Source organism: Chaetomium globosum, genomic scaffold (assembly GCF_000143365.1).
Source record: "Chaetomium globosum CBS 148.51 scaffold_2 genomic scaffold, whole genome shotgun sequence".
NCBI classification, from domain to species: domain Eukaryota; kingdom Fungi; phylum Ascomycota; class Sordariomycetes; order Sordariales; family Chaetomiaceae; genus Chaetomium; species Chaetomium globosum.
The window spans coordinates 2,337,434-2,351,779 of record NT_165977.1 but is presented as its reverse complement, the minus strand read 5'-3'; the positions used below and the strand labels follow the sequence as shown (position 1 = coordinate 2,351,779).

At 56.5% G+C, this 14,346-nt stretch overlaps 5 protein-coding genes across 5 annotated transcripts in view; 3 read left to right on the top strand and 2 right to left on the bottom strand.

The window, feature by feature from the left end:
- CHGG_02871 (uncharacterized protein) overlaps nucleotides 1-559 on the top strand; it is a gene marked incomplete at both ends in the record, with an annotated part of 1,350 nt that extends 791 nt beyond the window's left edge. The window contains one exon of the mRNA XM_001229386.1: nucleotides 42-559. Coding sequence (XP_001229387.1) covers nucleotides 42-559 — 518 coding nt within the window. The remainder of the gene's footprint in view (nucleotides 1-41) is intronic.
- Nucleotides 560-1,273: 714 nt separating this feature from the next.
- On the bottom strand, nucleotides 1,274-2,937 carry CHGG_02870 (uncharacterized protein; the record flags this gene model as incomplete). The annotated part of the gene is made up of 6 exons (XM_001229385.1): nucleotides 1,274-1,372; nucleotides 1,496-1,737; nucleotides 1,902-1,929; nucleotides 2,072-2,188; nucleotides 2,605-2,610; nucleotides 2,869-2,937. The coding sequence occupies 6 exons, from the start codon at nucleotides 2,935-2,937 to the stop codon at nucleotides 1,274-1,276; spliced, it is 561 nt and encodes a 186-aa protein (XP_001229386.1).
- A 1,658-nt stretch (nucleotides 2,938-4,595) lies between these two features.
- Nucleotides 4,596-6,323, top strand: CHGG_02869 (uncharacterized protein; the record flags this gene model as incomplete). Its single annotated transcript, XM_001229384.1, has 3 exons — nucleotides 4,596-4,621; nucleotides 4,788-5,809; nucleotides 5,863-6,323. The coding sequence occupies 3 exons, from the start codon at nucleotides 4,596-4,598 to the stop codon at nucleotides 6,321-6,323; spliced, it is 1,509 nt and encodes a 502-aa protein (XP_001229385.1).
- A 1,366-nt stretch (nucleotides 6,324-7,689) lies between these two features.
- CHGG_02868 (uncharacterized protein) lies at nucleotides 7,690-10,572 on the bottom strand (the record flags this gene model as incomplete). Its single annotated transcript, XM_001229383.1, has 4 exons — nucleotides 7,690-7,940; nucleotides 7,999-8,462; nucleotides 8,630-8,958; nucleotides 9,025-10,572. 4 exons carry the CDS (start codon nucleotides 10,570-10,572, stop codon nucleotides 7,690-7,692), a joined length of 2,592 nt encoding a protein of 863 aa, XP_001229384.1.
- Nucleotides 10,573-13,062: 2,490 nt separating this feature from the next.
- CHGG_02867 (uncharacterized protein) lies at nucleotides 13,063-14,330 on the top strand (the record flags this gene model as incomplete). The annotated part of the gene is made up of 3 exons (XM_001229382.1): nucleotides 13,063-13,138; nucleotides 13,230-13,669; nucleotides 13,743-14,330. 3 exons carry the CDS (start codon nucleotides 13,063-13,065, stop codon nucleotides 14,328-14,330), a joined length of 1,104 nt encoding a protein of 367 aa, XP_001229383.1.
- Nucleotides 14,331-14,346: the final 16 nt, after the last annotated feature.

Here is a 14,346-nt window from a genome sequence, read left to right as displayed (position 1 = left end):
CTTTCCGAAGCGGCTCAGTGCAGTTCTGCCTGTGGCCCTAGCTGTGTCCGTTGTACGATTCAGTGGCACCCTGTCCATATCCTTCGTCCCGAGCAATCCCTCCGAGAACACGCCGACCAAGATGACCTTCACCTTTCTTGACGACTACAGGCTAGACTTTTCCATCCGCAGCTTGATGGGAAGTCGTTCAAGGTTACAAGACGTTCCCAAGATCGCACAGCTGGTTGAGTCGCGCCTCCATCGCTGGTTTGACGAACGGTGCGTCGAGCCGAGGTTTCAAGAGATTGCCCTCCCCAGCATGTGGCCGCGGAAGAAGAACACGCGCGGCGGCGACGAGGCGATTGCCGACGCAGAGCGCTCCATGGGCAAATCAAAGGGTATGGAAATGGCCAAAGAAATGCGAACCGAGGCTCGGAGAGAGGTTGAGGCTGAGACGGATGTGCGAGCTGATAGGGGACACGAATCACTGAGATACCGGCGGCGACCACAAACCGACGATTCCTTTTCTACGTCCGGGTCGATGCCCGGCTCGATGCCAGACCTTGACATTCCGACATGAGGCCCTGACCGACTTTGACGGAAAATCACTTAATACATCGCTTCCTGGTCCGCGGCAGCACTTCAGTGGGTACGGAAACGTACCGAGAATTATAACCATCCTCCCTTGACCCCAAGTGCGGCGAGGTTTGTTTGCCGAGCCGAGTTTTGAGCGCACTTGGATCCGCACATGTACAGTTGCAGGGCCAAGTTGGTAGGCTCATGTGTTATTCAAGCGACGATGTATGCCAAATGGAAGATGGGACGGTCCGACCAGATTGTCGGGTGTCAGGGATTTAACGGGATCGGTTCGTGCCGCTGCAGACTATGGCATTGGCTACTAGGCTACCCACTAGAAGAGGTCGGACGATAGAGGCCAGCCGCCCTCTGATGTCGGGCAACATTATTCACCACTCCTGAGTCGCCACTATGAACCAGTTTCGAAACAATGGATATATATGGCCGCTCAGGAAAAAAGTCTTATCGATCACGTCTTCCCTCTTTCCAAGCTATTTATCAACGGTTTATCCTTACGTACCTACTAACCCCTCTCGCACAACACTTACCACAAGGCCTCGGAAATGCTTCCAACTTCACTGGCTAGTTGTCTCGCCGCCACTTTGAGGCCCACTGCAGAATGTCGATGAACACTGCGAACACGTCAACAATCCCAGCAAACAGCCGAACCCATTTAAAGACGCCCCAAATGGCCAAGCCACTCTGAGTTGTCTCTTGACTAGCAAAGCGTCACTCCCAATGTGGGCATTTTGAAGTTGGCCTGCTCGCATGGGGTGTTGGCAGCAACCTGCGTCAGCTGTGCTACCCCAGGCCAACGCTACGCGATGTCCCGCTTCAACCATTATTCAGGGGTTTGACCCTTGGCTGTAGCCGGGCAGATCGGCTCCTTTGCCTGCGTGCGCGGCCGGCACGCGAGCCTGGTGGGAGAGGACATACATACATGCCGTTCTGGGTCGAGGAAAGCAACCTCTGCATAATGGGTATCGCAACGATCTTCGGGCTTGACAACGTTGTTCTTCTCGGCCTCTTGTTGCTCTTTGGAAACACTCCAATCGCGGTGGCCCAGACGAGAAGTGATGGAGTGCGGCGGTGTAAGCATCCGGCTTTCGTCGCGCAATCGGGCAGCCAGTGAGAGCCCAATTGGCGTGGCTCTCGATTTCATCGCGGCGACGTTTTCTATCCCTGTCACAACGATGGTATTTAATAGTACTTCTGTCCGCTCCGCCGGCTTTAATCAACATGTCTTGTCTTCTCATATTTTTTTTTGGCATCACTTGGAGGACCTTTACGAGCACCCGAGTGTTCTGTCTAGCATGACGCCACAAGTGGTAGCTGTGTTAGCTTACTCGGCGTCACTTTTTCTATGTCATCTAACTACGCTGCGACGTCCAGCACGGTATGTTATTGTCATTGTTCATGAGGCCAGCTTCGGTTCTCACGAGTGATGGGCTAAGGGTTGTAAGAAAACAAGTTGCTAACACTCATCTCATAGCGAGAGCTTGGAGGGGACACTTACCCCATCCTGCGCTTCCGTGAGGACGACCCCGAGAACGACACTACCGCGCTCTGCCTCATCCAAAGAGCGTATAGTGAACCCCCTAGCAGTGCCGGTGCGTCTCAAACAACATCGGCCCTAGTGACTGAGTATCATACGCAACGTTCGAAACGGAGAATCCAGAACATTGCCGGAAGACTTGATCCCTCAATCCGGTAACAGAATCTTCTCGCCGGGTCCGGTGGCAGGCCGACTCAGTGTGTGGTCAGGTCAAACATATTTGCCCTAAACGATCAATGGCCCTGTATGGCGATCATGGCCTTGCGCTACTGTTGGCCGAACGGCCTTTAAGGGACTTGGGACCAGGAAACGGGGAGGCCGCTCTAGCCGAGTCACCTGCCCCCAACCGAAATCCCGCCCGAGTCGTTGGGGGAAAACGGGTGCCGGGCAGTAAGAACAGCCACTCAAAGCATCCTCTTCTCTGTCCGGTCGCCGTTGGTCGCCCGGATCGGTATTCCAAGGTCAAGCATAAGTGTAAGCCAGGCGCGACGTACAAAGGCCTATCGAAACTCAAGTAAGAGACCCGACGTCCCCATCACACCCTGGGGATTTGCTGACAATGTCGTTGGGGCAGCGAGCATATCCGCCGCGTCCACTCTAAAAAGGCTCTATGTGACATTTGCTTCGAGGATATACGCGAGGAAACCAAGGAACCGCACGCGTTGGAATGCGTACCGACGACAAAGGATAAGAGAACACTATACCCTACCTTTCTTTCCGAGAAAGTGATATCCGAGGTGACTTAATTGGAAGCACACTATGCCCAAGGCCAGCCATGCACCCAAGGGCAAGAAGAAGGGTCTCGTGGTCCGCCGTTGGGAACACATTTTTTGGATCATTTACCCAGGAGAGCCCAATACCTGAGCCACGTACGTGCAAAAACACATCCGTCAAACTATTGAATCTGCGGTTGACTAATACGCGCTTGCCTACCCAGTGCTAGCATTCTCGCCTTCGGTATCCCCAGAGCCGGCATCCTCACAGTTGACATCGTCACAGCTGGCATCCTCGTGGAGGAGCCCCGAGCCGCTTGTGCTTCATTCTACAGCGCCACGACCAAAGCGTCGGGCGGGATCTTCGCCACATGGCAGACCGCCAGACTCGAAACGGAGACAGGCTGAGCTCGAGGCTCAGGTGGCGGATGCGGGAGCTAGGGCTGTCGGGCCCCAACTCGCACCGGCCGATTTGGGTCAACTGGGCGGACACGGTGGCCTGCCCCCCGGGAAGGCAGCCGCATGGCTCCAATAACCCGTTCGTCAGTCCGTACTCTCTTGACAACAATATCGACCCCAGCCTGTCTGCCTACGCCCCGCGACCCTTCGTACCCGCGATGGGCAAGATGTCGATAGCCACGTCGGAGACCACTGCTGTCACTGGGTAACCAGCATGCCGCGTACACGGGCTCGACGGCCTGGTCAGAGACCAATGGCTTTCCTAACCATGAGGATCAGCCACTGCCGTTGCCGTCATTTGCATTCGAGGACAAATATGACACTTTATATTTCCCGGAATGCGAGAAGGAGGAGCGCTTGGGGGCTTTTGAACCTGTGCCGGCTGCCGACTACGCGCAAGATTTGGAGGGCGAGGACCTATCCGACCCGACAGGGATCACGCAAGAATTGGAGGGCGACCTGTTCGCAGACTTCGACAGGAGCATGCTCGGGCCGCTTACTTAGGTTGTCTCAAGCGTTAGCGGGCCTACAATACATAAAAGTAACCTAGTTGATTAGAAAGTTTTATTTATTTTTATTTTTATTTTATTTTCCTAGACTTTTTTTCTTTCCCTTCTCTCTTTCTCAGTGAAACCCTCTGCCCCTCTTTAACCTTCAGGGTGGCCCCTGTCACTCACAGATGGCAAACACATGCTTCCCTCAGCTGCCAAGACCACGTGCACGGTGATGTCACGCTTCAGGGTCGCAGCTGCCAAATTCCTGGGCCATTCATTGATTTGGCCCTCGTGGTCAAGAACACCTTCCCTCTCTACACCGTAGAGGCAATGCAATAACGTCAGGCATCTGCCTAGACCTGCACTCCGCCCTTTCTATCTCAATCCAGGGGCACTTCTCCTCTGAGCTTCAGGTATCTCAATACCCTCTCGCTCATTTTCTCCATACACGAGGCGGTCGGAAAACATCTTGCCAGTTGAAGCTAGACTCGAGCTGCCTCATGGTGGTGTGATGGAACCAACCTAGCTCCGATACCCACCAAACTTACTTCAAATCTGAAAGTTTGCTTCGGTTTTACAACCGCTGCTGTCGTCACCATGATACCCTTCATACACGCCCGTACGGAACCAAAACAAAACACCCTGCCTTGCTTTTTTGGCTGGCATCGACTGGTAAACCTTGGCTAACGCTGTTCCCCGTCCTAGCATTCGTTTACATAGCCGATAAAATAGGCGCTGGTCCTGATGAGCGTATGATGCCTTTTTTCCTCCCTCATGTTCCTGTTCTGATTTTGGAACGTCGACCGAGTTCCTCGAAACATGGCTGACCCATCCATGACCCTTCAGTCAAACTCATTTTCTCCATCCTCGTCTCCTACCCGCTCGCCGGCCTCTTGAAACGGGTCCCCGACGCTAAGCCCGCTTACAAGAATCTGTTTTCACTCGGGTGCGTCGTACTCCTTAGCGCTAAGCGGCAACCAGCGGGAATGGATAGTTAACACCTGGTTATAGCATCTCCATCTTCTTCCTTGTCGGCCTCTTCGATCTCTGGGATGGCCTCCGGACGATGCTCATATCGGCGGGCGGTGCCTACGCCATTGCCAAGTTCCTACGCGGCTCCCGCTATATGCCATGGGTCGGTTTCGTCTTCCTGATGGGCCACATGAGCATCAACCACATCGCTCGCCAGGCCGCCAACAGCCCACGCTCTGTGGACATCACGGGCGCTCAGATGGTCCTGGTCATGAAGCTGAGCGCCTTCTGCTGGAATGTGGCAGACGGCTTGCTTCCCGAAGCAGAATTGTCCGAGTTGCAGAGGGACCGCCGCCTTACCGAGTTACCCGACCTTCTTGACTATGCCGGCTTTGTCTTCTTCTTCCCCAGTTTGCTCACCGGCCCAGCCTTCGACTTTGCCGAGTACCGCCGTTGGCTCGATACCAGCATGTTCGAAGTGCCGGCCCACGTCGACCCAGCCAAAAAGCCGCCCACTAGACGCAAGCGCAAGATCCCCCGCAGCGGCACGCCGGCCATGCTGAAGCTCGTCTTCAGCCTGGTGTGGATTTTTGTGTTCCTACAGCTCTCTGCCTACTTTGATCACACAGTTCTGCTTCAAGACAGCTACCTGGAGCATGGCTTCCTCCGTCGACTATTTATCCTACACATGGTCGGTTTCACCGCACGCACCAAGTACTACGGCGTATGGACACTGTCCGAAGGCGCCTGCATCCTCGCTGGCTTGGGGTACAACGGGGTGGATCCTGTGACTGGTAAGGTCTCATGGGATCGCCTTCAGAATATCGACCCCTGGGGTGTCGAGTTTGCGCAGAACACTCGGGGCTACCTCGAATCTTGGAACATCAACACCAACAAGTGGCTGCGCAACTATATCTACCTGCGAGTTACCCCCCGGGGCAAGAAACCTGGTTTCCGCGCCAGCTTGGCCACATTCACCACGTCCGCCTTCTGGCATGGCTTCTACCCCGGTTATTATCTCTCCTTTGTTCTAGCCTCATTCATCCAGACAACGGCAAAGAGTACGTTTTCTAGCCCATCTATTCTGATCCGCACCACTGACATATTCTGGCAGACATGCGCCGAAACTTCCGCCCCTTCTTCGTCGATCCCAAGACGGGCGCCGCCCTCCCGTCCAAGAAACTGTACGACGTCGTCTCCTGGCTCACCACCCAGCTCACCTTCTCGTTTGCTGTTGCACCCTTCCTCATCCTCTCCTTCTCGGACTCCTGGACGGCATGGTCGCGCGTCTACTTTTACGCCATTATCGGCACCGCGGCCATGATGGCGTTCTTTGCATCGCCGGCCACAGCGCACCTGAAGAAAGAAATTGGAAAGCGGAATGCCAAGGCTGGGGTCGGCGCGAACGGAACTGCTGGCCGGGGCGGCGACGGAAAGATCAACCGGTCCACGAGCTCGGATAGCTTGGCTTCCGAGGTGCCCGTCATGGGCATCTCGCAGGATCTGGAGAAGGAGTTTGAGAGTGCTATGCGCGAAATCAAGGATTTCGAGATGCAGAAGAAGATGAAGAAGTAAAGTGTGAGTAAGGAGGGGGTGATCTTCAGAAAGGGAGTGGGATTGTTTGAGTAGGAGATGGATCTGACGACGGAAGGGAGGGTAACGATTCCGGAAGTAAAGAGAAAAAGGGGATATTGAGGTGGAACTTGCATTGCTATATAGAGCAGCCGGCTGAGCGGGAGCCGAGCATCGGAGCATTTGCTTGGGACGACTTTGCATTTCTACATCAGCGCGCGCGCGTGATTATTGTGACGGGAGAGAAATATGGGACAGTATTTAATACCAGACAGACAAGGGACTCGGATTTGGCAGATAAATATTGTATTTGCATTACGTTGCGTCTCTCTCGTAATCCAACACAAAACCACCACCGCCATATGGTAGGCAGGTAGGTTAGGTAGGTAGCTAAACAGAAAACTAGTTTAAACACTAAGTGTAGCAGCGAGAGCCGAGCTCTCAAGCGACGGGCCATGAGCTCTAGCAGCAAGCAAAGGTGTATCATCATCATCATGTGGCTTTTTGTCTGAAAGATCCCCCACCATGACAGATATCCCCACCCAGGACGAGAGAAAGAAGAAATGATGGCGACGTGGACACCATGTGAACAACAACAACATCAACACCAACGCACGTGTTGGGTGGATGTGTGTCAAAAAAACAAGACCTCCCCCTCCTCCCAAAAAAATACCAAAAAAGCTCCGCCCGACTCCGAGAGAAACAGACATAAACAGCGACAAAAAACGGGGTATCTTCTCGCGAGTTTCCCCCCTCTCCCCTCCGTACAATAACTAAAACAACGCTCTCCCCTCCGTCCGACCCCGCCAACCTTTTCTCTGCAGTTTGAGAGAGAGAAAGGAGCGGGGGAGAGTAATAAAAGTGATGGTGGTAATACAATAAGTAGTGAGAAGCGAAAGCGCGAAAAAGAGATGTCGTTATTTTTGACATGGCATGCCCATTATAGCCAGGCCAGCCAGAACAGAGGCGGTGGCAATGGCGTAGGGTCTTGGGGAAAAAAAATCGAAGAGAAAATGGGCGACAAGTGGTCGCTGTTGCTGGAATCGTGACAAACCCCTTTAGAGGGGTGGAGCTCGTTGCAAGAGTCTATTGTGTGTCGCTAACGCTGATGATGCGATGTGATGTGCAGTGAGGGAGAATATCCCGATGTAGGAAACCGTTCAGGCGCTGGAAAACGAAAACCGTCCTTTCTTTCCCGTTCGTGGAATGTGTTCCGTTCGTAAGGTCGTGCTCCGTGGGAGACATGTGGGTGTATATATATACTGAGAGGTGCAAGGTGTTGTGTTGTGGGTGTGGTTGGTGGACTCGATTAAGATGGAAACGAGGGCGGCGTGACGGGAGGTTTGATGGCTGTGGTCGATCCCAAGAGCTAATGGCCCCATCCCTGCCGGACACCGATAACTGCTAACGCGACGACGGCGCCGATGATAAGAAGGCCAATGATGGACATTCCCCGATTAAGGTTACGCCACCATCTAGCACTCTCATATCTGGTTTCGTCGACGGCATATTTCTGGTATCGGAAAGCGGGATGAGTGGAGGTGTACTTGTTCTCGCCGTTCTCGACGTCGAGTGCTTTCGGGTTCGGGGGCAGCGGAAGGAAGGCAGCGATCATCCAAGCTAGGCACGGTGTTAGCATACATCTCAAGTGTGGGGAATTGTCAACAATAAAACATACCCAGAGGAAAAATAAACCCAATGATAAACAGCAACACCTGGGCGTTCCTTCTGCCGAGGATAGAGCTGTCGGCTGACCAGCTCACGCTCGGCGGATCCCACACGCTGTATCGAGTCGCCCGACGATCCGGTTGGAGATGCGGCGACCAAATACTGGACGTCTTCTGTCTTAGCGTCCTGAAGACGTTGTAGTCGTGGCCCTGGGGGGCTGGCGATATCTCCATGGAGGCCTGGTCGGGGGAGCGTTGTTGACCGTTGTTCGGCTGCACTTCTCTCGCCCGCTTGCGAGGGCTGAAAATGGCCTGGGGGAAGTTGTCGGTATTCGGGGACTCGCTACCTAGGACGCCCGAGCTGGGGGGTCGGCTATCGCCACTGTCAGAGATTGTCAAGAAGGATGGACGGCGGCCGAGGAATCGCCGTTCGCCAGAACCGTAGTATACTCTAGCGGCGCATGTCAGCGCCGCACTGACAAAAGGAATGCGGCCGTCGTGACTTACCTAGCCCAGGCTGGGATCTGGGAGTTGAAACTGTTGGCGCGAGAACTCGAGTTCGAATGGAGATTCCAGCTCCCGCTGTTGGCGAAAAGCGCGGCCAGGCCCGTCTTTGATGGTCTGTGTTCCAAATCGGCCAACCCATCTCCGTGCTCGTCCTGGTCTCGGATCATGCGGATCTGTGAAGGACCCGCTCTCGCGTAGCTTTGGGGTGGCCTCTCGAGCGAGTCGCTGGCCGACGTGGTTGCGGCCTCATCGAGCTGTCCAGCCATGGATGACGATATGCTCGCCAATTGGCGGCTGTGCAAGGAGCTCACCCAGCCTGTGCTGCTGCGCCGTCGCTGGTGTCCTCCGCTTCCCTCTGAGAGGGGCGAGACAGAGCGTGCGGGATCGCTACCTCCCTCGCTCTCGGACATGACTGTGGACAGCTGGGAGCTCCATTGGTGAGGCTGGGACTGCAGCATTGGGGCCTGGGGTCCGGAAAGTGATGACTGCTGCTGATTGGAGACGGGACGATGACCTTCTCAGGAATCGACCATGGAAGCGTTGGTCGATGATGCGGGAGTGAGACACGGACTGTCACATCGCTGGGCGGATCTTCGGCCGGTGATGATAGACGACAAGCTCTTGAGCGACTGGACAGATCCAGTGCGAGACCGGAGGGTCTCACGGGACCGCTGCTTGTAGTAGCCGAATCTCTCGTATGACGGCTTTTTTGCCGGCCTTAACGGTGCCACAACCAAGCTCTCCTGTGAGTACGCCGGACGCGGCTTTCTGGAGACGGCAACGAGGGACGACGAAGGTGACACGGATGGGGCGCCGTGCAACACGTAGTTCTCGTCACCGCCGTGGGAAGCGGTAGTCGGTCTGCTCGGAAACGCCGGAGCGGGCGAGGATTGGCCGATGACCTCCCAATTGGAGGGGCCTGCAAAGTTGAAGGGGAGGCTGTCTCTGGACTCTTGCGCAGTAGATGCGGGGCCATACACCTTGTAGTTTGTCGCCTCGGAGACGGTCTGAATCGTTTGGTTGGAAACACCGGACGAGAAGGATGTTTTTCGGACCACGGTTCGAGTCGATGTGCCTTCTTCCTTTTCGCTGGCGGAGGAAGAGGCTTCCGGTAGTGGGGGGAGCTGCGTCTCGGCTGACGACGTTGATGAAGCGTACGCCGCCTGCTTTCCTTTGTTGTCCGGCGTCGAGGGTACCTTCCGGAGACCACCAACTAAGCGGTAGTTCCAAGGGGATGAACCACTGGAATCCTCAGCTAACTGTGTGGACGAGGAAGCACGGGATGGAGTGGAGTGCCGCTTGTCGGAAAAGCTCTGGTCGAGTACCACTGTGCTCGCGCCTGTCAATGGGGTACTCGAACGTCGCTCGCTCCACGTGTCAGTCGAAGCGCGGTCCTGGGCGCTTGGTGTCCTGGAAGTGTACGACGGGAGATGTGATGTCAGGCTTTCGGTGACGCTGCCGGTGACGCTGCCGGTGACGCTGGCAGCGGCGCTATCAGAGACGTCGGATTGCGGCTCTTCGGGCACGAGCGAGAAAGTTCCGTTGGAATGGACGGCAAGTCGCAAGGTGCCTCGACGCGAGTCGGACCGTTTGTGCCGGGAGTGAGCAGTCGCTGGTGAGGGAGAAGATTCTGCGCGGGAGCGCCTCGGCGCTGGCGCATTAAAGTCGGTGGTGTTAGCTGAGACTTCAGACGGTGACCTCAGCGTCGGTGCGGTTGGCCCAGCGGGGCCCAGGGTCGAGGGGCTGCCCAGAGGTTTCACCCCTGAAACCCTCTCATCCCTGGATCTCGCCAATGAGGAACGCCTAGCCGTGGGCGACGACAATGCGGACCCCTGGCCGTCTGTCACCTCATCTCTCCAGCTCGTCCGTCTGGAGTGAGAAGCATTGCTACTGGCCTGGTCGTTGAAATGACCCGAACTTCGATTTTCTCGCGATGACGCCTGGCTTGGCGCCCGGTCCTCGGGGTCGAGCCGGGGTGGGGAATACGGCACGAGACGGATGCCGGGTTTGTTGGTTTGCGAATTGGATCGCTCCTGAAGGGATTGGGTTCGGCCATGTCGGGCTGATGGCGCCGACATGGCTCTGAGACGGACGGCGTTCGGGGCCGGGAGGCTATTGATCCGTCGAATCCCGCTCCCGCACTACAAGCTGGGCAGTGGTCAGATTTGTTCCATATCCGTGTCATGCGCGCTAGTTATCAGAAGCAAGTCAAGCGAGGCGAGTGTCGTCTGAAGCGGGGCGGGAGAGAAAGTGGTTGTTTGGAGAGAATCGGTTCGGTTTCGATCGGATGTCGGTATAATAAGTAGGGAGCGTCTGCCGTTGCTTGATGTGCGATTTCGAAGGTCGCGAGCCAGAGATGGCGATTGATGCGTAGCTGCACAGGGCAAAAATAAAAATTAAGGTATCAAGCAGCTACCTGGGCAGGCAGGCAAGGAGGCGACAAAAGAGTGCGCCGAAGAAGAGAAATAAAGATAAACCACAGTTAGGTTAAAGACAGACTCGAAGGTGGGATGGTGGATGACCAAGGCAAATATCAATTGAGCATTGAGGCGGGCGAGTAGACGTGCGGCGTCTGGCGAAGCATTGGGATCCAATGAATGCAGCGCAAAAACCCGAAAAAGGGACGGTCGGGCGGCAGACGGCAGACAGAAAGAAAGGGCGCCTATCTCGAGCCAGCACCTACACTAATGTAGCTGCTCCTTCGATGTTTCGCCTTCCGCCTTCGGGACGAAGAGATTGAAAGAAATTCAGACGTGGAGTGTTCGGAGAAAAGCTATGGAAGCATTTCCAGGTTTGTAAATATTCCCGCAAGCGTGCACCAAACAATCCAGGATGACCCATTGGCCAGTGCGTGACGGGACAGCGCATGCCACCGCCTGCACAGCAAAAGGAGCAGTCCCCAGTAGTCCCCAGTATCCCCGTTGTTGAGAGCGAGAGAACCTTGGTTGGAAAACGGGCGTCGGTTGGCTGGTCGAGTGCTGGTGCAACGCTCAAGGACAAGGCTGGAAGTCTAATTTCGCGTCGAGCTGCGATAGGCAGGCACAAGGGCAGGTTGCGTTAGCACGAACCGTTTGGGCCCTGCACGCTTGCTGTTTTGGGCAAAACACCAGTACCCCCGCGGGTTAGCGGCTTCCTACCCTTTCCAGAAGAGCCTGGATCCAGAGCCATCCTGTCATCTTTGCCCTTGTTCCCCCAGACGAAACATGAGGCAGTGCAGTGTTCCGTTCCAAACGCCGTCACCGACAATTCGGGTCTTTTGCGATGCGGCCAAAAACCCCAAACCGATCCGATGCCGACTCCATCAAACAAAAGATGGACTCCTGCACCCCTCGCTCGAGGACGTTGGATACTCAGAGAAATCACAGGGCAGGACGGCATCTCATGAAGCGCCCCACACAGGCTGCATGTACGCCCAAAGACTTCGCAGGCGTCAGTCAACCCCCAGGATGTGCGCAAAGCAAGCGGGCCCAGCAAAACAACTCACCGCCATGTCTCGGACGCAGCCGATCATGACCCCGGATTCCGACGGATGCGCTGAGCACGCTATTTCTTGACTCTCGACTGAGCCCATCGAGCCAATTGAAGGCGATACGCCCGAGTATTCTCACAGCTGTTTTCACGAATTCACTCCCCTCGGGCCGTTTGACCGGCGATCGCACGCGGCGAAATGCCATGCGGATAGTATGGGTCCTTTGATACGTGTTCGACGGTGATGGCAGCGATCGGAAGCGAGGACGCAAGCCGCAGGCTCGGCAGGGGGTGCCACAAGCGCACAGCGGGGCGGCAATTAAACCCCCGCTCAAGAGCTGGGCAGCGCGTCCCCGATTCGCGTCTCGATCGCGCCCAATTCGGTTTATCATGCCGTCGAGCAGGACTCCTCCAACCAGACACCACGAGATGGCACCAGTAGATGAGAGCTGGTGGTGGTACAGGTGCGGAGGGGAGGCAACTCGGTTGTTACTGGCCCTTCAGTGATTTTGCCGATTTGCCAGTCCCACGAACCCACCCTCGCCCGCAATTAGCGGCCGGCGATGTGTAGCATGGTCTTGAAAACACAATAGATGGCCGAATGAGGAAGAATGCAAGGGATGCCATCAAAGACAATGAGCGTGGTTGGGAAATTCCGGCCGGTCCAGGCGCACAACTGAAGCAAGGTGCCGAGACAACTTTCGATGACCGCCCATTGCGTAAACTTCCTTGACACCTCGGAGACGGGCAGCAACTCAACTGCAGGCAAAACATAACTAAATATCGCCACCACCCACTCTCACTCCACGGTGTCAAGGAGCAGTACTGTGTAGCTCTGGACCTGTCAAGTCTAAGAATAGTCTTAGGAGAACCGGTGGAGCACGGGAGCAACCGCGGGTCTGACAAGCACTTTGACTTTTGGCGATTCGCTGAAACGACCCAATCCCGTGGCCATCCCACCCACCATTTCCCGCGGCCGCGGTACAACCCAACACTCAGACGGCGTCTAAGCAGGAGTGTGGTCAGCCCGCCGCAGACCCGGATCGTCGCTCTTGAGTTTCCTACCCCTAACCTAGTAGGAAGTGTCAGCCGCGTTCAAGATGCCTGCCATCTCAGACACCCTGCGCAAGTTCAACCCCTGGCATAAGGGCAAGTACCTCAGACTCAAGCTTTACCGTTCCACATACACCACGTGCTCGTCGTCATATGAAACACATCCACTCACACGCACACGCACACAAGACAACCGACTAACCCCGAGTCTCAGATGCCGTCCCTCCACCCCCGCCAATCACCACCCGAGCCGCCTACGGTCTCATCGCCCTCTATGCCCTGAGCTACTTCGTGCCCTTCTACCTGTCCCGGACCACCCGCCCGTCCCCGACCCTCTCGCGGGACTCGCCCTCGGTCATCCGGGCCCGCATCCGCTCCGTGACGCTGTCATGCCTGGCCTGCACGGCCGCCACCTACGTGGTCGTCTCGCGCGCCCGCGCCGGTGCCACAACACCCCTTGAGGGGCTACACCTTCTCGGCCTCTGGCCCGTCGCGCTGTGGGACTCCCTCCGCGTTCTGTTCCTGACGGCTCTGCTCTTCGCGGGCCCGCTGTTCAGCTACCTGGTCGTCGACCGCGGCTGGGCCGACTGGGCCCGCCTCGAGCCGCTCCGCGAGGTTTGGTCCGAGTGGACGACCTGGCGGAACATCATCGCCGTATGCCAACCCCCCCCCCCCCCACCTCTTTTTTTTCTCAAGGTCCCAACTAACACCTCTCTCCCCGAACCAGGGCCCCACCACCGAAGAAATCCTCTTCCGCACCGCCTCCATCCCCCTAATGCAGCTCGCCCACTGCCCCCCACGCACCACCATCCTCCTCACCCCGGTAATCTTCGGCCTCGCGCACGTCCACCACCTGTACGAGTTCCGGCTCATGAACCCGCGGCTGCCCCTCGTGGCGGCCCTCGCGCGCTCCGTCTTCCAGTTCGCCTACACGACCCTCTTCGGCGCCTACGCCACCTTCCTGTTCCTGCGCTCCGGCTCGCTGCTGGCCGTGTGCGCCGTGCACGCCTTTTGCAATTGTATGGGCCTGCCGCAGGTCTGGGGGCGCGTTGAGCCCGCGCCGGGGCCCGTGGCCGTGTCGGTGCCGGTGCCGGTGATGGTCGGGGGGGAGAGGGACGCATTGCTGCAGCGGCGGGGTGGGGATGCCGCGAGGCCGAGTATCGCATGGACGGTGACGTACTATGTGTTGCTGGTAGGGGGCGCCGTCATGTGGTATAGGAATCTGTGGGTGTTGACGGAGAGTGAGAATGGGTTGGTGCCGAGCTCGGCGTTTTCGGGGGGGTCTGCAGTAGGGGTTGGGATGGGCATGGAATGAGTAGTGGGTGTTGGTG